Source organism: Thermobia domestica, chromosome 1 (genome assembly GCF_964235325.1).
Source record: "Thermobia domestica chromosome 1, izTheDome1.hap1.1, whole genome shotgun sequence".
NCBI classification, from domain to species: domain Eukaryota; kingdom Metazoa; phylum Arthropoda; class Insecta; order Zygentoma; family Lepismatidae; genus Thermobia; species Thermobia domestica.
The window spans coordinates 177,122,917-177,149,283 of NC_137454.1; the positions used below are offsets into that span (position 1 = coordinate 177,122,917).

The following is a 26,367-nucleotide window of genomic DNA, read 5'->3' on the forward strand; positions in this document are numbered from 1 at the left end:
CAAAGTTCGCACAGCGCGAGCTGGGATCGAACCAGGAACCCCAAGTACCGGAGGTGAACGCTCTATCACTGAGCCGCCGCGCCCCCTGCAATATACGAGTAGAAGTAAAATCGGAGATAAAAACTATTCTGGTGGCCCTCAATTCATATATATATATATATATATATATATATATATATGAAAACCTGTTTCTTGCTATCCATGATTTTCAGTATGATGATCAACACTGAAATCAGAAAAGTATATTTCATCCACTTCTGGTTTCAATACAGATAAAACTTAATCTCGGAACATTGAATCCATGTGAGAACAATAGAGTCATTTCAGATTTTGTCAGGAAGTCAAGAATGTCCACAAACAAGAGTTGTACTTTCTTTGTTAATATATTAATATACAATTTATTTTCCTTAAAAAAAAAGTGTTTCTCAAACTTAACGGAAAACAATTGCTCCTGTACCCTCTTCAAATCAGGACCTTGTATTAGAGAGGCATTACTCATTATATTTTACCGCTTCTAATCTTTGGTGATCGAATTAAAACCGGAAGAACTAGAAAAAATAACTACTTCCGGTTTTTAAGATTGCTACAAGTGCAAATCGTACGATTCCTTGAAACGCACGTCGAATCGATTTCCAAAAACGCACGTCCTATTTATTACGGTTTTTATTCTATGGCTATCAACGTCGAAATCAGAAATTGTTGATTTTAACCACTTCAGATTTGAATAGAGTTAACGGAGTAGATGGAACATATTTCTGGTATGCTTAATCGATTACAGGAAAACGATTCTCGATATCTCTTACCGTCGTTGCTCTATGAAAATCAATATTGAAACCAGAAGTACTAGTAAACTTCAACCATTTTTTGTTTTAGTGGAATGTTAAAAGCAAAGATGACATATTTTCTTGAAAACCTAAATCAATTCTTTAAATAAAAAACAAAGCTTGTCGGTATATATCAGTGGTCGCCAAGGATATGAAGCTTCTGACCTACCGTTTTTAAATCCTACTGTGAGCTATAACCAAAAGAACTACCGACTTTTCTTTTTTTTTTTTTTTTTAAAAAAAAAAAAGCCTCTTACCTTTGTTGCGTCAGCTCAGTGAAGGAAGAATATTATCCAGTTCAGGACTTTGCAAATGATAACGATGTATGAATATGATGTAACAAATTTAACATGTGATGTTTCTTATAATTTAGTACTTCAAATGGTGTAATAAGTTGTAATTATAATTTACATTTATATACATATGACAACTGTAGAACTTACAGGAGATACTCTCCATATTGCAAGTCAAAACAGGAAAAATAAATAAATAAAATCAAGGTTAGCAACCAGAGCGTTAACGCGATCTACTGAAAATGTCCCCGGGAGCTACTAGTATATACGTATTGTCGTTTCGATCACTGCTATATATTATCGTTTTTGTTCCAATGCCGATCAACGTTGAAAGGACAGACGGACGGACATAAACTTTTTATACGACTTTTGATATTTATGCATAGTATAGTTTGGATGTCTAAAATTGTTAACCAGGAAAATGCAAACCTGAGTAGTGGTTCGGATCCCACTAATGGTCCCGTCTCACATACATATATCGTCAGTGCGGAAAAGAGAAGTTAAACTTTCAATCGGACTAAGAAGCAGAACATGAAAGTCTAACTTGAACGGAAATACATTTGTATACTTGTATAAACTATTCCCAATGATCAGTATTAAGAAAATTAAAGAAGGAATATAACCTGCGAGATGGAACCAGTATTTTAAAAACGAACTAGTTAGTGATTTCCTGTTATTTTTAATGCGTGACAAGGAATCACTTAGGAAAACTCTGATCTAAAGATAACGAGAGGTGTTGGGTCCACGGCTGAGTGGACACCTGCAAAATTCCTTATCTGATTTCTTCCAAAGACATTTCTCGGTTGGATGAGCACAGGGAAGACTTTTTGCATTCTTATTGAAGATTGAAATGTATGATAACATGTCTCCCATTCAGGTAAACTAAACCCAAATTTTAATTGCCTCCAAGTCCCTTTCACTTTTTTTTTGGACTAACTTCTTTGTTTACAAAATAAATATTGATCTTCACCGAAAATGGGAAATTTGGAAAATAAATACGGTAACTTGTTTCTGATTGGCTAAAAGGAAGCCAATTAAAAATTAATCATTTCAGAAGAAAATAGGGAAAGGATTTTTGGTTTCCCCCCAGTTTGATAGCGGTTAGTGTGGGTGACTGTTATTAGTGACTGTTAGTGTATCATGGAGGTATTAGTGTCTAACAAAGGAGGTGAAAAGATTTTTTATCTCGGATATTCTTACACGAGACAATTAGTATTGAAGAATAGTATACGATGGAGGTGTGCTGATAGAGGCAAGTATAAGTGTCGAGCTATATTAATAACAGATTTGGATAAAACTTATCCAAATTCTGCTTGTGAACACTCGCATCCACCGGACAAGGATGCTGTGAAAATAGCAAGGTGTCGAAAAGATATGAAAGAAAGAGCTAAAATTTGTGGAAGTGCGCCTTCGCAAATATATTCTGAAGTTGTACATAATGAAGAAATAAATGTGCGTGCAAGACTGCCGTCAGAAGATACATGTAAACGTACAATGAGAAGACAACGTTGTATCAATCCTCCTGAGCCCAGAGACCTCACGGAATTACACCTACAAGGTAAGTTTGATCAATCTATTTATTAAAAGCTATTACAATTGTCTTCTGAAAACGTGCCGGTCTCATGCCGGATGGTTTGGGTGTGTTTCCCGGGTGGATTTTATCCTGGGAATTTTGTCTTAAATTCACAAAAAGATATAAAAGATGTGATGGGGTGATATACAAAAAATCGAAAATGACTGATATTATTGTCCAATCCATAGTTTTCGGGGTCGCTGAGATGAGCAGTGACACATCTAATGCTGTTTAAATCCAAATTAAGCGCCGCGACCTGCGGGCGGGGGGAGGGTATATATATATATATATATATATATATATATATATATATATATATATATACATATATATATATATATATATATATATATATATATATATATATACAAACACTAGCGGATCCAGAAGGATCATTTGGGAGAGGCGGTTCGCTTTCTCGAAGATGAGCGTAGCTTCAAGGTGACCAGAATTTTAATTTGCAAGAATGGGACTCATATGAATCCGGGGCTGGAGGGGGGTGGGTGTAAAAAAGATTCCCAGATTCCACTTTGGGAGCCGAACATTTTTTTTTTTTTTTGTAATGGAAGTATTTTTTTCTGTAGATTTTAATTAAATACATACTTTCGTTTCGGAGGCGTGGTGGGTGGTGTCATGATTCACTTCACACACAGTCACCGCAACATATGCGATGCACTATCTGGCACAGTACTTCCACAAAAGAAAATACTGTATTGACGATAACATTCATTTTAACGAAAGAGTGTACAATTTGCTCTAATCATTTATATTTTGAGTAACAATTGCGGGACAGCAGTTAGAAAAAATAATCTATCTCTATATTTGTGTGGGGTCCACGAAACATAGTATAATTATAGTTATGCTTACAACAACAATAAAATTACCTAGGTATATTATATTAGCCTTCGTCTAGGTGGGGCTTCGCCCCCAGATCCCCAATCTGCTCGGCATACGGCCTTGCACAATATAGCAAATAATCCTACGTGGTACTGTGGCACAATATTTCGCGTTCTTCCTTCTGTCTTTCATATAGAATTGGATTGAGCTAAAACTGTCACGAAATTCAAACACCTCGTAAGGCATTTTAATGAACCTTTTTCCCTTTTCTTCTACGTTAAGTGAAAAAAAAAACGTTCAAATACATGTTGAATTATTTTAAATAAAAAATCAAACTACCAACTTTCATGTTTCTAACCGCAAGAGATCCCGAGATATGGGCATCTTAAAATAATAATAATAATAATAATAATAATAATAATAATAATAATAATAATAATAATAATAATAATAATAATAATAATAATAATAATACCACGCCTTTTCTTTCCTTCTAGGTAAAATATCAAAAACGCTGGGATACGTATTGGATTATTTTAAGTCGAAAGCCCATATACGAAATTTCATTTTTCTAACCTTCAAAGATTCTTAGATATTGATATCTTACTATAATATTTGCAATCGCCGACACTTTTTCTTTCCATCTGTTTTTTCTCCGTTTTACTATAATATTAAAAAAAAAACGTTGAAACGCGTGTCAAATTATTTAAAATGAGGAATCCAAATGCCAAATTTCAAGTCTCTAGTCTTAACGGATTTGAAGAGATGACCATCTTATTAAAATAATTTCCACCCCATTCTCCCTTCCTTTCTTCGAATTCCCCCCTCCAAAAAAATCCTTCCTTAGTGATACTCTGCGTAACAAATCTTATCTACTGTCCTAATATCAAGTTTCTGACTTAAGTGGTTTGACCTGTGCAAAGTTACTCACTCAGGATATCGTCTTTTATGTATGAATTACAATAACAGCTTGTAGCTTTTCTTATTTCTCAAGAAAGATGAAATTCCATTTGGAGTCACAATAAATCCCTGGTCCCTTCTTAATGTTTCCGTGTTGAATCCCAAAAGTCACGGCTCTCTTTGTTGATCTAGTAGCTAGCGAACGTACCTATGATCTTTGATGCATGAGGTTCTGTGGTTTAATTCCCGGTGAGTGAGCATTGAACGCACTACAGTGGCTCAGATCCAACTTTAAATTCTAGTTCTCGTTCTGTTTAGCATCGCTTTTGACAAACGACTTAAATACATATTAATCAATCAACCAACCGAAAAGTCTCCTCTTAGATTCAGAGACCTTTTCTATATTTCTCTTTATTAAAGGTAAAGATAATTGAGGTTATAATCCGGATTTCCGAAATCCATTTCATATCCTTTTTCTAGGACACAATAACACATTTTTAGTACAGAGTAAGCCGTCTTACCCTCCTTCCTACAGCTGTTCGTCCAACGAATGAATCATATTCTCGCTACTTTGGGGCTTATGGTGACCGCCCCAAGGAACTAGCGAGAGAAGTATTCGCAATTCAAATATGTCTGTATTAAAACTATTAAGTACCGCACATTTTGATTAGATTCTGCTATGCTTGTCACACAGATTGTATCGGTCGGGAAAAAGACCATATTAGTATTTCCCAATGATAAATGCTGAAAGTTCAAAAAAACCTTTGGAGGGGGCGTTCGCCCCCTCCGCCCTCCCCGTGGATCCGCCAGTGTATACAAATGATCGAAAATGAGTGATATTAGTGTTGAATCCATAGTTTTTGGGGTCGCTGAATAAAAAAGTAACACTTCCGATGCCATTTAAATCCAAATTTAGCCCCCATTAGTACTCCTAAAGGGGGAGGGTGACATATAAAAGTAATTGAAAATTATACTAATGTCGAATTCATAGTTTTTGGGGTCCGTAAGTTCATTGGCGACAGTTTTGGTGCCCTTTATACACAAAATGAAACGTATTCTCCCCGTGTGAAGAACGGGTTTTCTGTTGGTGTTTAATAATAAAGAACGGAAATTTCACAAGTTAAATTCTTTAAAATATTTGTCGCTGCTCAAATTTACGCACTTGTGCAGTGTATGTGTGTATATGTAAATAAGATCCTCTCTCTTTTTGAGTTGTTCAAACAATATACAAATAATAAAGAGGGATTTTTTTAAAAAAAATCAGAAATCAGAAAACTAAAAAGTAAAATTAAAACCTGTTGCTTTAAGTATTTTCCTGCTAGCGAAATACGTTGCATACGAGGGTCACTACGAAAGTTTTGAGATACGCATTGTTGTGACACAGTATTTGAATTTCAACAATTGCGTTCGGTAGTGGTATCCAGAGCGAAGAAGCGAAGCAAGTTTCAACTTCGGCTCTTCATGATCATCTTCGGCTCAGGAAAGGTTTCATCTCGTTGGGTGCCTCACACTTTGACTGAACAGCAGAAGCGCATGCGTGTGGAATGGTGTGAAGAAATGCTTGTAAGATTTGATGGAGGCAATTCTCGACGCGTCTCTGACATTGCTACTGGTGATGAGATTTGGATCTATCAATTTGACCCTGAAAATAAACGCCAGTCTACAGTTTGGAACTTTCCAGACAAAAATCCACCCACGAAAGTGAAGCGATTGCGAAGTGTGGGAAAGAAGATGGTCGCAACTTTCTTCTCCAAATCTGACTATGTTGCAACTGTTCCACTTGAAGCACAAAGGACTGTTACTGCTCAGTGGTACACCACTGTTTGCCTAACAAAAGTGTTCCAGAAGCTTCGGGAACGGCGTCCAAGAACGGGTTTGCGTGGGATCCTGACAGCGCGTCCGTACACACGGCCAACATCACAATTCAGTTTTTAGAATCTACGGAGATCAAACTTATGACTCATCCGCCGTATAGCCCTGACCTGGCGCCGTGTGAGTTTTTCTGTTCCCCAGGATCAAAGATTGCATGCGTGGGAAGAGATTTTGCAGCCCTGAAGAAGCTGTAGTGACGTACGAGAAAGAACTTTCAACACTTGAAGAAAAAGACTGTCAACACTGCTTCCAAAAGTGTTTTCGAGGATGCAAAAGTGTGTACAGTTTAAGTGAATAATTTGAGAAAATGTTTTGCCAATATTTGATATATATATTTGATTTTGGAATACCGGTATTAACTGAAATGATTCTGACCCTGTTATTTTAACACTTCCCTGACACAAAACGGTAACTTTGTAAGACATAAAACTAGTTTTTTACCCTAAATTTACGTCGTTTTTTTCAGACCTTTACAACACTAAACAAGTCATAAATCTGAAAATAAATATCTTCTTTTCAGGTGAATGGACGTCCAGTGGCGGAGCAGAAAGTGAAAGATTCCTGTTGTATGATAATGGTGATGCACAGCCTGAAAGTAGAATATTAATTTTTGCAACGGATAAATGTTTGAAGATTCTTTCGGAGGCAACTACTTGGTTTATGGATGGGAACTTTTCCGTTGCTCCTCGCATGTTTTCCCAGTTGTACGTTATCAGGATTCCTTTAGGGGAGACTGCACTGTCAGTTGTGTACGCTCTGTTACAACGGAAGACACAAAGAGCCTACGAGGAACTTTTTGAGGTACGTAGTTTTCGAGGCATAAACATTTTTTGTCCTGAAGTATTATTATTATTATTTTTATTATTATTAGTAGTAGTAGTCACGGGCGTCTCTGGCGGGGGGTCGAGGGGGACGCGTCCCCCATATTTTGAAGTACAAAATATTCAACATTTTAATTTGATTTATTTACTAACAACAGATTAACATATAAATAATAATTATTATATTTATTTGGAATATAATATTCAGGTTGTGAAACGATTATAACAGGATTCTTAATATGCCTCAAGGGGTCCGTGAAGGTAAAGGTAACAAATTGAATCGAATATGATAAACAGGTTGGGCTAGGTAGTACCATTTAAATCACTTTCTTTGATGCCCCCGCCCAAATTTTACATGCGAGAGACGCCAGTGGTAGTAGTAGTAGTGTACCTGCGCCGAATTTACGACTTCCCGAACGCGTTCTGTTGTTATGCGTTCGGGACCAATGCTCTGTTATTATAATTACATAAATATAAGAGTTCTGGGAAAGATGTTTTAAATTATGTCTTTTAGAGATTCACTTTGCTGTCATATCAGAATTCGGCATTAGTTTATTTTGAGATCAAATAAAATCAATCAATAGTAATTTTTTTTTTTTTTTTTTTTTTTTTTTTTTTTTTTTTTTTTTTTTTTAAGGTTCTGAAGAGCAAATGTGAAGATCTGGGATACACTTGTCAACCTGTAACTATTGTATGTGACTTCGAAGCAGCTGTCCATAATGCCTTGAAGAATAAGCTTGGTGATGAAATTTCAGTGCAGGGCTGTTTCTTTCATCTCCGGCAGGCAGTATACAGGAAAATACAGGAACTAGGACTGTCCAGGCTATATAAAGAAAGTGACGAATTCGCTTTATACTGTAGCCAAATAAGTGGTCTAGCGTTTCTTCCAGTTAATGATGTGTCACAAGGTATGAACTTGTTAAGAACTATAGCACCTGATGAAGCTTTAGAGCTTCTTGATTATTTTGATTCTGTGTATGTGACAGGCACTTACCGAAGGGTAGGGGTAAACAATGATGTCGTGAGGGTTAAGAGAGTGCCACCAAGATTTCCGCCGGAAGTTTGGAATGTGCATGAGGCAACTCTATCTAACAATCCTCGTACAAATAATTTATGTGAGGGGTGGAATCATAAGTTTTCCCATTTGGTTGGACACAATCACCCAACGGTATGGAAACTCATACAATGTCTACAGAAAGAGAATTCCACCGTTCATTCTACCATTTCCCAGTGCGAAAGAGGACAATACCCCGTCAAAAAAACTAAAAAAGTTTATGTTGATCTGCAGCATAGATTAAGGAACCTATGTGTGGATTATGACATAAACAAAAGATCTCTTGAGGAATTCTTGCGGGGAATTGCTCACAATTTGAAATTAACAACAATGTAACTAGTCGTTCTTATTACTGCAAATTGTTTTTGCAGTCTTTTTTACAGTATATTTTGTTATATAAAATTAACGGTGTAAATAATTAGCCATTCTTTTCTTATGTATTAGTATTGTAATGACGAAGATATGTATTAGTATTGAAGAATAAATAGTTAACATTCTTTCAGTTATCCAAATAAGATTAATTTTTCATCATAAACCCTTTCCATGAAACAGAAAGTAAGCCATGTAACAAGGTTGATTTTGGATGTATGTATACCGACAAGAGAACTAGATTCACTTTGAACAAATTATTTTTATATTGTTTGTTTTCAATCTACAGTATATTTTCCAGCGAACGAGTGCGGTCGGTCGGTTTGGAACTAAAATGCAAGCAGCAGTGTTTCTAACCGGATTCCTTGTAATTAACCTATCACAGTTCTTTTTGTCTTATTCGTAATGAACCACTTCACGCATATGCTCAAGTGAAGACAAACAGTTTCAAAAGTTATTGAAGTTATTTGCAAAACATTTTAAGTAACAAGCAAAAAACAAAAAAAAAAAAAAAGGAAAATACATAATCCTCCATATTAACTTGCGAATAAACTAATCTCGTATTGTACAAAGGATCAGATACTTTCTGTAGCAAAAAAAAAACGAATTAAAATTGGTCGATTCGACTCGTTCCGAAGTTTTTGACGAGAGGATATGTAGGATGTGTACTCATTATTTTCTGCTGACTGTCTCTAGTATTTTTAAGTCTATAAAATATGCATAGGGGTAAACTCAAGGGAAGCTCGGGGCAAAAATCATCGGAGGAAACAAATTGTAGAGTACTCACAAGAAACACTAGAACTTTCGGTAGACATAGGATCTCCCGTTTTCAAAATATAGAATATGATTAATTGGGGAGCAGGAAAATTCGGTGTACGGAAAACTCGGTGTGGGGAATGTTAGGTGTAAAGAAAGATTCGTTGTAGTAGGCCGTAGGATTTATTAAAAACTCAACTTTGAGGATAAATGAGCGTATTTGTTTGAAGTTCAAATTTTGTGTAGAAGTACTTTTACTGTCTACTATCATTTTTACTGCTTACTGTCTACTTTATATTGCTTTATATTGAATTGTGTTCTTGAAATTATTGGAATTCTAGATTTCGAGGGATTTTAACATTTTATGGCTCTTACATGACGAGAAATTTGTTTTTCGAAGTCCGTTCGTGTGATTTAGCGAAGCGACTATCGCTACCAATCGACATTTAATTTAAACTTAAGTTCTTATGCTGTTTTGGAGGATGCCTCCTAGAGTTTTCTACTTCCAAAAAATGTAGGTTACTGGATGGGTAAAGTTGAAAATTGTTGATTTTTCAAAAATGTTCTGACGATTTTATGTCTATTTTATAAATAAATATTTAAATCTAAATTCTTCAAAAATGACATTGTTTGTTTATGTTACTCAAAGGTGTAAAAATAAATGCCTCAACTAAAGTATCTACGGCTGATTGGAGGAGAAGTCAATAAGGAGTCAATAGGGTTGCAGTACTTGCTTACCTTAACTTAAGACAAACAAACTAAAGTGTCTGACTGGAGGAGAAGTCAACTATTTGTACAACTATTATCTGATAAAACCATCCTGCTTTATATTGCCCTTTCCACTAAGACTTTTTTGATCAATATATTTTTGCATCTTACATATGCATATACAGAGTAAATTCATCCGGGGTAATATAGAACAGACCTCAAGAAAAGCAGCAAATATTCGCCATTGTACGTTACAGTTTGAATGAGATATTGGATATTTGAAGCGAAATTGAAGAATACAAATTAAGTGTTAGTGGTAACATACATAAATCACATGTTGAATAGAGATTTTTTGGGTGACTTAGAGTCGGTAACAACATCTTCCACAACATCCGCCAGCGAGGTCCGATCCTTCCCTGTCTTCCTCAGAAGCGATCCTGTTTCCTGCAATTTATTCACTAACAACCATATTATGTTTCTGTCTGGGGCAGAACGTGAGGCAAAGTGGTGCTTTTAGTTGTTCCTATAACTATTCTCTGAACTTATAGTTGTAATTGTTTTATTTCTGACAAAAAGTATCAGATCCATTGTGTGATGAAAAGTAGTTCATAGTAATACCCCGCAAAAGACATGAAACAGATATTGGATTCAATGCAATAATAATAATAATAATAATAATAATAATAATAATAATAATAATAATAATAATAATAATAATAATAATAATAATAATAATAAACTTGCTCTTCTTGAAATAGGTAATAACATTTTATTCGTTACATTTTATGATTTTCGTTTTCACAATGTGAAGTGTCGTAAATTATCGTAAGTGGTAATATTCAATATGTATTACACCGAATCTACCTTACATCTGAATTTCCCCACACCGTATTTTCTGTACACCGAATTTTCCTACACCGAGTTTTCTTACACCGAATTTTCCTACACCGAAATTTCCTACACCGAATTTTCCTAGACCCGATTAATTGTAGGCCCTATATATGTCATATGCAATTTGATAAGGTAATAGTATGAACACAAGAAAGAACATTTATCAACGTTTAAACATACGCAAGTCATTACACAATTTACTTCATTAATAAATATGATTTAAGTGTCGTTATATCAATCTTTCGTGGACTCGTCGTAACCTGGAAGAATTCTGATAAATTCTACATGAAACTAAGACGGAAATCAGGACACATTTTGTACATTAATTTACAAAAAGAGACGAGACTTTTACAAACATTTACGACACGAGACGACAAAACCTGAATTCTCATCTCGTCTCTAGGGCAACGCTATGAGCAAGCAAGTTAGAAATCAAATATGCACCATCATGATTCCTTTAAGCTGCACTAAGCTGTAAATATACCCAATATCGCATTGGGGATGAAAGGGGAGCGATTAAAGTGGAATGCCTGATAATTTAAGGTCTCTCATAACTCCAGTGAAATTCAGGAAAAAATTTCTGAATTACGAAGAAAAGAAAACATACAAAATACATTATCAGGGTAACTCTTACGACCATTACGTTATTATAAGATTAATGCTACTTCTGAAACTGATTTGATTGAATATGTATTTGGATAACGAAACTACTTTCATAAGTTTTTCAAAGTATCAAGTTTGAGAAGGACGAAGTTTGTCTTCCACTGTTGTTATCTCGTTGCTCATAGATACCAGTGATGAAATAATTGGTCGAAAATCACGCGGCCGCTTCTTGCATCAATTCATGAAGAAAATTGGTTCCAATATTAGGTACCTAAGTTCAGTATTAACAGAAAAAAAAAAACTAGCCTCTTGCAACCATGCGTAGCACATTTTAATACTTACACTTGAAATAAAAATATGACTGGATAAAGACGATTGCCTTTGTCTTTGAATTTCATATGTGAATAACAATATAGGGCTTTTCAGATAGAGGAGGGGAGGGGCAGGTTTTATTAAACAAGATCATACACCTGATATGTTTTAACTATAGGCAACTTGTACTTGCAGGCTTAACTCAGTCTTCTGAAGTCAAACGACAAATACCATTAAGATGTTCAAGAGAATAACGTATCAGCATTATTACATACTACAGACACAAAGATACCACTAGGCTCTCAAGTTTCAAAATTATATTGTGTGTGAAAGCAGTTAGTAGATTTAATTCTTTGTCACATGGTAGCTACACCCTGAGTGAAATTCAGAGGGGGTCCACGAGAAAATTCTTTCGTCATAAATAAAAGTTGTACTACTTAGAATTATTATAAAACCAAGATATCAATTGGAAGATGGTTAAAAAGAAATAAATTTAAGAAAAAAGTTAAGACATGGATAACTGATATTTACCCTCGTTTACGCTCTTGGTTCAATTTAGCTGTATTTATATGCTTTGGACATTTGAGGTAGAAATGAGTAAATCGAGAACCGTAACCTACTAACAAACACAATAGGTAAAACTTAAAAATGCGAGCCCTAGGTGTTATAATTTTTGACAAATTAACTTCCTGCCATTCTGTCCTCCTGCCATTTCGTCCGCTGCCATTTCGTCCTCCTGCCATTTTGTCCGCTGCCATTTCGTCCTCCTGCCATTTCGTCCGCTGCCATTTTGTCCTCCTGCCTTTATTTCCTGCCATTATGTCCCCTGCCATTTTGTCCTCCTGCCATTATGTCCTAAATTCGTCCTGTTGACAGGCAGGTATTTCCCTCCCCCTCTGAAGTCCTTTTCCAATGGGTGTGGTAGAACGCCGCGGGGTGCCACCCTCATCCCATTTCTTTCCTCCGTTTCTGCAGAGCGGATAGATTTTCTGTAAATGTTACAAAGAAAGAATATTTGCTTCCAAGACAATTTGAAATATTTGCTTCTTGCGATTTCATGCTGTATGATGTATACTGCGAAAGCAAAGATCAGGTAGAGAACGCCAATTTCTTCATTACTAGTAACTCTAGTTAGATAATTATTGCTAACCACTAATTTCATATTAGTACGTTCCAACTCTTTGTAATAACACTGCCTCAACAGTAGAAAATAGGGGAGAGTATATACTTTGAAGAGGAGGATCAACAATTTGATACAGATCATGGTTGAAATTTAGCTTTCCTTTGCAGCACTAAGTTTGTATGAGACGTTTGCATGGATACAAACTACAGAATTCCCTCTAGTAACTGGGATTTGAAATTCGTGACAGGAAGTTACTTTTACTTTCTGGCAACATTAGCTATTCAACACATATTTTTCTGGATGTAATAAAAAAATCAACTTTACTTCAAGCTAAATTCAACAGATTGAAACGATGGATTGAATCCGATGAACCAACTTTCCCGTGAATAAACATACATAGGTAACATTCTAAAAAAATACAATAACCCTTCCCGTTCGTCTGTCTAGTGGCTAGCTCGCGCAACTTTGGGTCACAGATCTCGGGTTCGATACCCGGCGAAAGAGCCTTGAAATATCAACAAATCACTAAGGACTCGGATTCCACTGAAGGCTCACGTCTCTTATAACATCGGTACAGAAAGGGACAATAAACTCTCAACCCACCAAACCAATCAAGCTAATGAAGAACGGACATAGTAATGTCACTATAATTTAGACTACGTGAACGATTTTTTAAAGTTTTCATTATGGTAATAAATATAAGTGGAACTAGGGCCTCGAACATTTCTAGATCTTGTTACTCGAAAATAAGCAAATATGATATATACACATGATGTCAGGAAATAACTTCGGGATGTGAATCCTCGGACGAAAACATGAAAAAGCCTATAGACCAACCTTGGTGCACAGTTGCGTTATTTCAGATATATTGTCCACAGAAAATTGGTCGTAACGGTACAAGAAAGCAACAACTCGAGCAATATTTTGAAGTTTTCCGAAAACGCGTTAAAGTTTTGTTGTATTTGACAGCAACATAATATGATTTAACCTAAGAAATTTAAGCGAGAATGCTTTTAGTACGGTGACCCGTAACTTTCATTTTATGTTCTCGTGTAAGGATTAAATTCCTTAAGTAATTTGATGTCGTTTTCGAACACCCTGTGAACATACATAGCTAGACCTTGGGTCACGAACTTTATATCTATTCCACTGTAGGGATGGATACGAGTGAGTTTTCTTTGAAACTCGACTCGACTCGAAGCAGACATTTTTGAGCTCTGCTCGAAAAAATTCCTCCAACTCGACTCGAATTCAGGTCGAGTTTCGACTCGAGTCGAGTCGTGTGTAGTTTCAATTACTATTTTTAAGTATCTAACATAGATAATGATACTACTATTACTAATTATTATTATTATTATTATTATTATTATTATTATTATTATTATTATTATTATTATTATTATTATTATTATTATTATTATTATTATAACATCATGTATAACCAAGAAAGTAGGCGGGGTGTACCTGTATACTAAAAACTAGTTGACTTCCGATCTCGGTCACCGAGAAGTCTTCAGGAGGCAAGGACATTGTTCACGAGGATCTGGGTTTGAGTTCCGGAGAAGAAAGTATTCAGGCTCGAGCCAAAAATTGTTAAAAGTTATAGGGCGCCGGCCAAACATGTTCAAAACTGCTCGGCTCGGGTCTAGGGTTGTCAGTGGCTCGAACGGCTTGGTTCATAGCTCATTCACTATCGAGCCGAACCGAGAAGTGAGCCAGGCCAACAGCTCACCCAACCGAGCCAACTCGAGCAATCGGCTCAGTTGAGCCGAGTCGAACCGAGGCGATGAACTCGTTTCAACGGAGCTGGCTCGAGCCGATGGCTCATCTCAGCTGAGTTGGTGAATCATCTGAGCCGAGTCGGTAGCTCATCCCAACCGAGCAAGCTCGGGCCAAAAGCTCAATTGTGCCAGCCGACGGCTCGTCTCAACCGAGATGGCTCAAGCCATTGGCTGAATTGGGCCGAGCCGATGGCTCATCTGATCCAAGCCGGCTCAAGTTGTTCGCTCAGTTGAACCGAGTGCCGAGCCGATTGACATCACCACTCGGGTTGGGCTTCTGCTTGAGTTCAAAAATTCGAACGTGTAGATCTCAGCTTTGATAGTAAGAGCTACAGTATATACTTATATTGATGCTCATGATACTTGAGGCTGTCTCGTTATAAAAAATAAAAAATTATTGTCGTCTCGTTATCGAGACGAGACGAGATGCGAGTAGTGTTCCTTATCGTGAGCAACACTAAGTAAAAGTATTTCACACTGCTGCTTACATTTCTCATGGCTTTCGCTTTCCAGTCTAATCAGACCATTATTTCAAAACGAGTTAAAACGAGCTGAACGAGCAAGCCATTTAACAAACTCGACTCACTCGAAACTCGACGTCAAAAACAGTGACTCGGCTCGGAACTCCACTCGAGAAAATTACCTTTGACTCGACTCTAAACTTGACTCGAGTTTCGAGTCGAGTCGAGTGTTAGCTCGACTGGTGCTAAAATTATCCAAAGATCCAAAATTATTTTCCTATTGAAGTTCATAGAATTTGTATGTGTATGTTAAACAAACAATTGATTTAAACCAATAAAATAATATAAATGGTTCAGAACCAGAGTGAACTCAATTGATTCAAATCTTTATTCACTTCTTATCTTTATATGCAAATTAAATTACGTCGCTAAATTTTTGACTCTGTGAACTAACTTGGAGGAATAAAGTATATCTTCTGTACTTTGTACTGATTTAACTTGTGCAGTTTTTTTTCTCTTCTTGTAAAGCGATTCTTAAAATATTCACAAGTACAGTACATGCAATATCAGTACAATATATCTTTATCAGGTGTTCTCCGTGGATGAGTCTGTAGAATTGTCACTTTTGTAATCAGGCAGGGGTCCCAGGTTTGAGCCCAGCTAGAGGACAATTTCTCTCCGATTCAAACCGAGTAATGGTTTGTAACCCACTTTAAACTGTAGGTCCCGTCCTTCATAACCCCCCCTGTTACATAAGAACGGGCTAGAAAATACTTATTTCTATCCATATGTAATCTAAATAAATTAAAAGTTTTGCAGCCATGGCCCCTTCTTTAAAAAAAAAAAAAATGAATAACTGCAACTTGAGGGTGCTAATTCGACTGATCTCGGTCTCAATCTTAAGAAGTGACCGCAAACCGGTCGAACTCGAGGTCAAAGGTCAACTAGCTGTTTTCGCTCAGAATCAAGACTTTCATTAGAAAAATGTGTTTTATACTTCCCGCTTTATCCCAACTTAGGCTCTAGCCCAATCTATCTTTTTCTCTTATCAATTTCTTAACTGTAACTGTGTGAACCAAATAACCTCTCAGATGTTTAAGATTTTTTATCCCTTATTACAAATCTAAAGTAGGTTTTATTCATGCAAATAATCTTATGTATTAGCTTCCCTAACTCACTCCTTTGTTCAGACACGCTACTCGGTTTGGCTTATTCAATCTTGAACAGTAATGAATGGGCAGACTAGTAAATAATTTGTGCTCTACTGGTAAATCATTTGTAAAACTAGTTTACATATGACCTCGAGTTTGACTTATTTTATTATTTAAAAAATAGAGGCCACGATTATCCACAAGATAAAGAAAATGGTTCAAAAACAAGTAGCAGTGCCACGTGTACATCACGCAGAAGAGTTTGGTGTCTGTGGTACGATATTTTCACAATTAATATTGAAACTGTAAATTGTAGTAGATTTCTACCACTTCCGGTTTTAGTAGAGAGATTAGACTAGAGACGAAATATATTCTTGGAACGCCTAATAAATTGTAGAAAACCGCTTCTTATCTATTACAGTTTTTATTCTATAGCCATCAAAGTTAAAATCGGTAATATTTGATTTCCACATCTTTTGGAAGACAGAATATAGTAGTTATTTTTAGAAAGCTGAATAGAAAGCAAAAACCCGCTTCATTCCTGTTCTATGGAGATCACTATTGAAACCGAGCTTTCAATTGAAGATCACAAGAAGAGATGAAAGGTACACCTGAGACGCTTGAGAGCTGCTCGATTGGAAGAAACCGTTTTCATCTATTTTTTACCGTTTTTGCTATATATAGATCAATATTTATTGAAAGTAGAAATTATAGTTGATTTGAACCATTGTAGGTTGTAGTAGAGTTAATAATAGAGTTAATAATATATTCTTACGAAGCAGAAAACCGGATCTCACTACATTTTCGATCTATGGTGATCAAAGATCAAACCAGAAATGGTTTATTTAAATCACTTCCGGTTTGGGTAGGTGGTTTTAATGACAAATAAAATTCCTTACTCTTGACTATATTTTGAGCAAATTTGGTGATGATCCATCAAGCAGTTCTTTAGTTTTTTCTTTTACTTTTTCTTTCTTTTTTTTCACACACGTGCACACACACAGGTATGGTAAATATATAAAGGAGTAGATAAACCAAATTCTAGTTATTCAAAACCCAAACAAGGAAAACTTGGTTTTTGCCACCCCTGCATACAATTAATCCATTCTAACCACAGAAACGTTGCACTGTCTGTTTTCTATGATAAATAATATAAAATGAAATGAAACCTATCCTTCCAGAAAACAAAAGATAGGTAAATAAGAAACATTTAGACTTTTCTTCGTTGTATAGTTTTGAGTGGCAGAGAGGTGAAAGCTACTGCTTGGAAGAAGAATCCATCCGTTTCAAGGCATGGGCGCCGATCCTGGGGGACCAAGGGGACCCGGGACCCCCCCCCAAAGCACATGTGGGCCCCCTTATTGTATTTAAGAATATATAATATTTGGAATAATTTGAATGCAATTTGTTTTAAAATCCTCATATATGCCTTCTCCATCTAAATGAGGCCCCCCATTTTACAGAGAAATCGGCGCCCTTGTATACAGGCGCGGATCCGAGGGAAGGCTATAGGAGCTCTAGTCCCCCCTTAACGATCAGGTATACACTGGTTAAAATGGGCTTCAATTCTGCTTTACACTGGATAAAGCTGCAAGCTATGGTTTAGCCCCTCTCTTGTTCATATCCTGGAACCGCCACTGTATCTATCTATCTATCTATCTATCTATCTATATATATATATATACAGGGCCGGATTTAGGGACTGCAAAAAAAGGTGCACTTCCCCCCTTTGTTGTAAATATACACTATCTAAAATGAGAAGCGAGCAGTGAAAATAGCAACACATTCCGAAACTTTTTGCCATCATGTATCTGTTTGGGGCTTAAAAGAAAGCAGAGCTTTGCAAAAGCATGATTTTCTGAAGGTTGAAGGAAAAGAATTCACCAAGCAAAATAATATAATTTTTTCAAGCAAGTAAGAAAACATAAGGCAAGAGGAGAGAAGGACATTTTTGTCCTGCATTCCACTTGCGTCCCTGTTTAAAATATTTCGGCCAGTAGTTACTGAAAAAGAAGATACAACGTACAAGACAAGTCGAGTCGAGACTGTCGGCGACCGAGCCCAGACATAATATATAAGATCTTTATTCCTTAAGCGATACTTGGAAACCAAATTTGATTTAAATCTAACCAATAGTTACCGAGAAATAAAGTACAACATACAAACAGAGCCGAACCGAGCCTGTCCTTTGCCGAGTCGGCCACCAAGTATAGAGATGTTTATTCTTTGGATAATGGGCTATCTGCACACCAAATTTCGATGATATTTGGCCAGTAGTTACGGAGAAATAAAATAGAACATACAAGGCAAGCCGAGCCGAGCCTATCGCCGACCAAGCTCGGCCATCACATGTAGTGATTTTTATTCCTTAGATGATTGGGTACTTGTACATCTAATTTGGTTTAAATTTAGCTGGTAGTTACCGAGGAATAAAGTACTACATACACACATACTTAATTACATCTGGAGTAAAACTACAAGCCCCCTTATGCTTACTAAGGAAACTAAAAAGAAAAGTTCTAACATTACAAATGGAACATACTTCATGTAAGCAGAATCCACTTTCAACATTACAACACTAATGGGGAGAGTTTGAGGCGGGTGAGCCCCCCTGACTACGCCACTGCAGTTTTGAGACACTTGAGAGCTATCCGAATGGAGAAAACTGCTTTCATCTACCGCTCTTGCTCTATGTAGACCAATATTTATTGAAACGAGAAATTATAGTTGAATGAACCACTTCCGGTTTTATTAGAGAGTTAATAATAGAGATTAAATATGTTCTTACGAAACTGAAACCCGGATCTTAATACGTATTACGTTTTTCGATCTATGATGATCAATGATCAAACCGGAAATGGTTTCTTTAAACCACTTTCGGTTTGAGAAGACTATTTTAATAACAAACTCACTTCCTAATTCTTGACTCTTTGTATTTTTACCAAATTTGGTGATGATCCATGAAATACTTTATTTATTTATTTATTTATTTTTGTCACACACTAACAGGTAAATATATAATGGAGTTTTGATAAACCAAACTCTAGTTATTCAAAAAAAAAAAAACTTACAACGAAAACTTGATTTTTGTCATCCCTGCACACAATTAATCCGTTCTAACCACAGAAACATCGCACTGTGTGCGTTTTTGTGATAAATATTATAAAATGAAAAGAAATCTATCCTTCCAGAAAACGAAAGAAATAGGCAAATATATAAGAAACATTTAGACTTTTTTTTGGTTTACATTTGTGAGTGGAAGAGATTAAAGCTACTGCTTCGAAGGAGAATCCATCCGTTTCAACCAACAAAAGATGTAGAAAAGCAATTGGAAAGACATTCCATACTGAGATTTCAAAGATCATTATCTTTGTTCTACAAAGTATTTTGTTGACACGTGAATCATACCAACTTACGCCGAAAAAGCACATTCAAATAGTTGTGTCGTAAAGTTGTGGGAAATCAGTGGGAAGTGGGAGGTGGGAGTGGAAAGGGAGACTGCTCAAGGCATAAATGATTATGAAACTGGAGGGGTAGACACGGGTTTCACTTTTCAAATTGTCATAATACATCCCTCCTCAGCATTTGTTCTTCAAAGAATGTCATCCATAGTAATTCAACTGCAGTAACTCAATACGGAAGAATGCATTACAATTAATCCAAGTAATTAGGTGCAAAATTGTGACAGTCATCTGAATTGTATTACTCTTTGGCAACAAAATTACCAGTTCCTAAATGCAGTATTTTCTAAGATATTTATGAATTAAATTTTACATGTTATCTTATAAAGATTCTGAAGCCTCTGATGATGGGAAGACATCCCCTTAAGCTGTAGGTCATGTCTGACAGTGGCGTAGTCAGGGAGGAACACCCGGCTCAAGCCCCCCTCCCCCACTAATATTGCGATGTTGAAAGTGGATTCCGCTTACATATAGTATGTTCTATTTGTGATCCTGATGTTAGGACTTTTCTTTTTAGTTCCCGGCGTAAGCTGACCGGAAGTTGTACTTTTACTCCAGATGTGCTGTAATTATGTGTGTGCATATGTAGTACTTTATTCCTCGGTAACTATCAGCTAAATTTAAACCAAACTTGATGCGAAAATACCCAATCATCTAAGGAATAAAGATCACTACATGTGATGGCCGAGCTCGGCCGGCGATAGGCTCGGCTCGGCTTGCCTTGTATGTTCTATTTTATTTCTCCGTAACTACTGGCTGAATATAATCGAAATATGGTGCGCAGATAGCCCATTGTCCAAAGAATAAAGATCGCTATACTTTACAAAGCGACAGGGCAAAGGACAGGTTCGCAACAACAAAAGAACTACGAATATATTTTGTTTGATAGAAGGTGAAGGGGCTGAAGTATAATCTTGGGTGTGAGAATGTGTTCATTTGGCCCTGTACATTGTCAGTTATTCGCTTCAAACGCCATATTTCTTACCTTTACATGCCGGCATATGTAATGACTTCTATATATTGATTTGCTATATATTACAGGCACGCCACGAAACCTCAAGTCTGAATCCAGCAACAAGATCATATAGTTTTTTTTTCTTTTTTCTTTTTCCTTTTCTTTCTTTCTTTTTTTTTCAAGATATAATTTATGCAAATGTCTATCGCCAAACTAAAATATTCAGTCATCATTGGCGATCTGGCGATCGAAAATTCCAACCTGGCGACCAATTTGGTACATGGTTTTGTTTTATATTACTTAGGCACCAGACAAGGGTTGGAAAAAATAGTTTTATTTTTTTTTAAAAAAAAGAACAAAACATGTGTTTAAAACATAAAAAAAATGTTCAAAACGTTTTAAACATGTTTTAAAACACAGACGAAAAAAAACATGTCAAACATTTTGAACAGTTTAAAACATGATTTTTAACATGTTTCAAAATCATGTAATAACTTATTTCTTAGGACTTTTTGCTCTTTACTAGCAACCGACCTTTTCATTTATTTTATCCTGATTAATAACACTGTGCTGGGTACAGAATATTTCAGTATAGATTAGTAATTCTCAGCTTATTTCATATTCCAACCCCTTTTTATTACACCCTCTTGCCAGTGATTCTCATAAGTACTTTCTTGGTTGTAATTAGCTTTTTAGGTAGATTTTAAAATCTACCTACTGTGGAGATTTCACACAATCTATCAATATGCATGGTGAAACAAAAGTCCTCAACACCCTTGTGCGTTAAGAACGGGTTGAGGGAGAATGATGAAACTTTTAAGTGGTCTGACACATCAGATAGTGCTATCAAGCATCATGGCTGCCATTTTTTATTGGAATTCAAAATTTCAAATACAAATGGAGTCATGTTACGTGTTTTAAGGCTAGAACTTTACCAGAAATACGCTTGTGCGGTTACTTTAGCCTTAAAACAAGTCATTTCGGAGTTACTGCTTCTGAAAATTTCCTAATTATCCTCTTAGGGGCTAAGATCGCGTTTCATGGAGGCGGGTGTGATTTTTAATTGCAAAAATTTGATTACTATTTCAGAACACTCATACTAATGAAATTATCTTAAAATAATAAATTTTGGAAAAGTAATGATAGTTTAAAGCACACTTCATGTTGTGCTAACTTTAGAATATTTTCTGCAAGCCTATGTAATTGGTTGTTTTTTAAGTCAATAATTCATTGAAGAAAAGTAATATATGAGGCGTTCAGAGCACTATGGATCCAAGTCCATTTTCAATAAGGTTCAGGTTTGCTCAGCAAATGAATTCTATTTCCAAACGTAATATTTTCGCAGTCAAGAGTCCGCAATAAGTATAACTAAAACCACGTTAAAGGCCGTGGGATAGTTTCATATGACAGCCGCTAGATAGGGGCGTTAATGGGGGCAGGAGGGCATCCGCCTCCACCCCACCCTGAATTTCAGACTTTGGGGGCAGTAAGGCAGTTTCAAAAACCTTTCGATAAGCAAGATCCAACAAAATAAGTTTGAGGTCCTTACACCGAATAAATAAGGAGGAAATACAGATGATCGAAACTGGAAAGTTGTTCCAAATGATGTCGTTTTTTTCTTCCCGTAAAACTAATGTTAAGCGATTCCAAGTTGTACGGAGACTGACAAGGTACATTCGCGAAGTGTCCCCTCGGAATTCGTGTAACATTGATTCAAATGCAAAGTTCTCCGTGGCCCCTATGTGTATTGTACTAATTTAAGCGACCCATACCGGTAATTTCCATATTTATGGGCCTTCATATATCCGGAATTCAATCATACACTACTATAACACTCGGACACAAAGTTGCTTTTAGTTTCTTTAGATTTCACTGGACATGAATATGGGCATATGCAGAACAAATTGAATCAAGTACTCCTTCTCTGACATATGTTATCCACCTTGGCCGCCATCTTGGATTTAACTTTCGGTTTTTCAAATGGCAATAGGTTCAAATGATACATCAAATTAATGTAAACTTTTCTCGGAATTTCATTGGTGTACTGAGTTTTATCGTAGCTTGTATATACCATTAAATGTCAAGCACTTCATATTGAACCAAATAGAAAGTTGTGCAGGGCCCCGTGTGTATATGCAATCTTTTATGTGTTATCGTTGATGAAATATTCTCTGAACTTATATACAAGCAGACACACAGATGTCAATACGGAAATGGTAGGTCTTCACCCAAATCTGGCCGTATCTGGATCTACATTAGGCATTTTGACAGTAATACAATACTTCCTTATTATAGTATAACATGGAAGTAATAACAATCACTCATGGAAATGTAATAAGATTATGACACCTATGTTGTAAGGAGTTTACCAGTTAGAAATTGTTTTGATTTGTCAACACCAAAAACGTAAGCGTAACTGATATTAACCTGCAATGTCTATTCGCAAAGTGGTTGGAGGGAATGAACATGTAATACCTTCCAAATGGTACAAGCTACGGTAAAATACATTACACCAGTGAATGTAAACGTAAATGTCCGATGTAACACTTGCACTTATTTCCATTTGAAAAACCAAAAGTAAAATCTAATATGGCAGATCTAAGATGGCGGCCGGGATGGGTAACATGTGTCAGAAGCAGTACTTGATCCAATTTGCTTTTCATATGCCCATATTCATGTCCAGTGAGTAACATCTAAAGAAACTAAAATGAATTTTGTGTCCGAGCGTTATGGTAGTGTATGATAGAATTTCGGATATATGAAGGCCCATAAATATGCCAATTACCGGTATGGGCAGCTAAATTTAGTACAATACACATTAGACAGCAGAGAACTTTGTATTTAAATCAATTTTACACGAATCTCGAGGGGACACTTCACGAATGTACCTGGTGAAAACCAACATGTAGACTACTATATCAACGAATGCCTGCGATATATTAATTTCAGAACCGCAAGAACCCTATGTTTGTTTTCTGAATACAACATGAAAAAATTGTTTCCATGATAATTCTTTTATTTACTTTTTAATATCAGTTCTACAAGGGGTACAACCTTCGACTATGACACTTTCTCGCAAGTTAACTTATAAGCATTTAAACAATACAATGAACATTAAAAATCAAAGGGAGAAAAAGAGACAAAATAAACTGTAGATTACCATATTGCCACGAGAAGTCAAAACATTCACATGAAAAGAAAATAGTCTTCTGAATGGGTAGCACTTTTTGACAATTTTCTTTCTCTGGCAGATTTTTTTTTTTTTTTTTTTTTTTTTTTACAAAAATAAGATAAAATAGAAATATGTTTAAAGGTGCAAAGGTGCACGTGCACCCCCTTCCTTGTAAATATACACTACCTAAAGTGAGAAGCTAGGAGTGAAAATAGCAACACTTTCCGAAATTTTCCTCTATCATGTTTCGATTTGGGCTTAAATCAAAGGGAAGTTTTGCAAAATCGATAGTTTAAGTCAATTTTCTAAAAGTTCAACAAAAGGATTCACCGAGAACAGATACTTAGGATATCCAGGGCATTTCCTCATTCACACCACAGGTGCCTAAAGGCATTTAAAAAAATCCAATTCAATTCAAATGTAGGCCTACTGGTAGTTATTGGTGCACCCCTCAGAAGATCCTTTCTACCAAATCTTGTGTGTTGGTCCCCCTTGATGAGTTTCTCGCTACGCCACTGATGTCTGATATGTATTTAATTTATAAACTAAATTGCTTGCAAGCAAATGAAATGTCCTTCCTGCTTCCCTGGGGGCCAGTATATGTGTAACTTTGGTGAATGTAGCTCCGGGTTCGATCCTTGTTGGAAAGTGAGCTCGAGCTTCAACCACATTGGTCAGTGCAAGACTGTTGTAAAATAAACATATATGGTGACTACCGGCAGTGAACTCCTTCATGCCTAAACGCTTAGCGTACGCGCCTTTCGCCTGGAAGACCCGGGTTCGATTCCCGGCGTTAGCACATGTGGTTTTGATTCCATGTTAATCAGTAGGTCCCGTCTCATAAAGCCTCGCTGCCGAAAAGGACGTTAAACTCCAAATCAACTCAACTATCGGCAGTGTCATCACAAGAAGTAAAAATCTTATCAATAAGCTTACATTAAAAACTTCACTCTTTGATCATTTCTCTTTTTCCTCTTTTTAAATACAGAGCAATCAAAGTAATGCTATTCTCAAAGGACATGTACCTGAGGGCTTAAGGCAGCGTTTCCCAACCTTTTTCAACTTGCGGCACACTACAGGTGTAACTTGAATTCTCGCGGCACCCATATATATATATATATATATATATATATAATTACCGTGGTATTTTAATGTGATTACTAATTTCCTTCTTACAGAGAAGAAAGCTCGATCACTGATTTCCCCCCGTGCTAAATCATTATACTTATTTTTCATTCTAATTTTAAAATAGAAAACAATAGCAATGAAATATAGGACTCGGGTTTTTAAAAATCCACTTTCTCTTTCGAAAACTGTATCTAACCTCTAACTAAAAGGGAAGATCACTAAATAACGAACAAATAAACAAATCTCCTATACTTTTAAAACACAAATGTAGGTAATTTGTAATGCATGCTTGCTTTGTTGAATTTATTGAATGATATGTTAAAATTTCAAGTTACGAAATAGTCTGCAACAATAAAGAAGTAATAATGGTCATGACAATGATAAATACGTTTTTCAACATTAAAAATGTACAGAAAAGTAACACAGTATGAAATTTAAAATTGTAGATTTATAGTAGAGGTTCATAGTAATGTGAAATATAAATATACATTTTCCCCTGTCTTGCAATTTGGTTCGTATAGAATTAATAATTTGTTTCGATTTTCTCGCGGCACACCTGTTGGGAAACGCTGGCCTAAGGTGTTTACTGAATCTTAAGTATGAGGAAAAAGAAAACAGACTGAAAAACGTGGAATTTATTTACTAGTATAATGGAGATTCTTTTAAAGCCAACCTTAGACTCCCTGTCGCCAAGGATGTTTAAACGTTACTCAAGCGTAACTCCAAGACCATCAGAATTGAAGAAGATGAAATACAGGTACAAAAGATAACCGATAAAGAAAAGAGAAACATAGAAATGGTACTCATCATAACAAAAATATGTCTACTTACACAAAAATGTTCTGCAGAATTTCAATACGTTTCATATCGCTAAAATCAAGGAACAAAACCCCTTGGGTTCGAGAGAGAACTGGTATTCAGTGGAACCAGTTTTATCTTAACAATCTCAAGCAGGTGCGACATACGTGGGTATTTCGAGTAACGCTAATCCCTTGGTGACCGTAACTACAATACCAAAATGCAGAATGTTCCATTGAGTAACGTTACTCAGCGTAACATAATTCAGAGCGTACCATTTTAAAAGTTACACTGACCAATAACGTTATTAAGTAGGTGCAGAAATGGGTTACAAAATAGTAACCGTAACAGATAACAAATTGTAAATATTGCACATTTCGTTAAGTTATCCACCCTTGATATTAAGAACATTCCTTTGAATTACCCTTTATTAACTCTATTCTTTCCAAATTCGAATAGAAAACAATATTATACAAATTATGTATATAAAATGAAAACAGGGTAGTAAGTATCTTCACTATTCT

The 26,367-nt window shown here is 36.0% G+C and overlaps 2 protein-coding genes across 2 annotated transcripts in view; both read left to right on the forward strand.

Moving 5' to 3' along the window:
• Positions 1-26,367, forward strand: part of LOC145691507 (trace amine-associated receptor 8c) — a 435,100-nt gene that overhangs the window by 144,204 nt on the left and 264,529 nt on the right. The gene's annotated exons all lie outside the window — the stretch shown is intronic.
• Positions 1,802-9,007, forward strand: LOC145691498 (uncharacterized). Its single transcript, XM_081766910.1, has 3 exons — positions 1,802-2,675; positions 6,820-7,100; positions 7,758-9,007. The coding sequence occupies exons 1-3, from the start codon at positions 2,258-2,260 to the stop codon at positions 8,508-8,510; spliced, it is 1,452 nt and encodes a 483-aa protein (XP_081623036.1). The 5' UTR covers positions 1,802-2,257; the 3' UTR covers positions 8,511-9,007.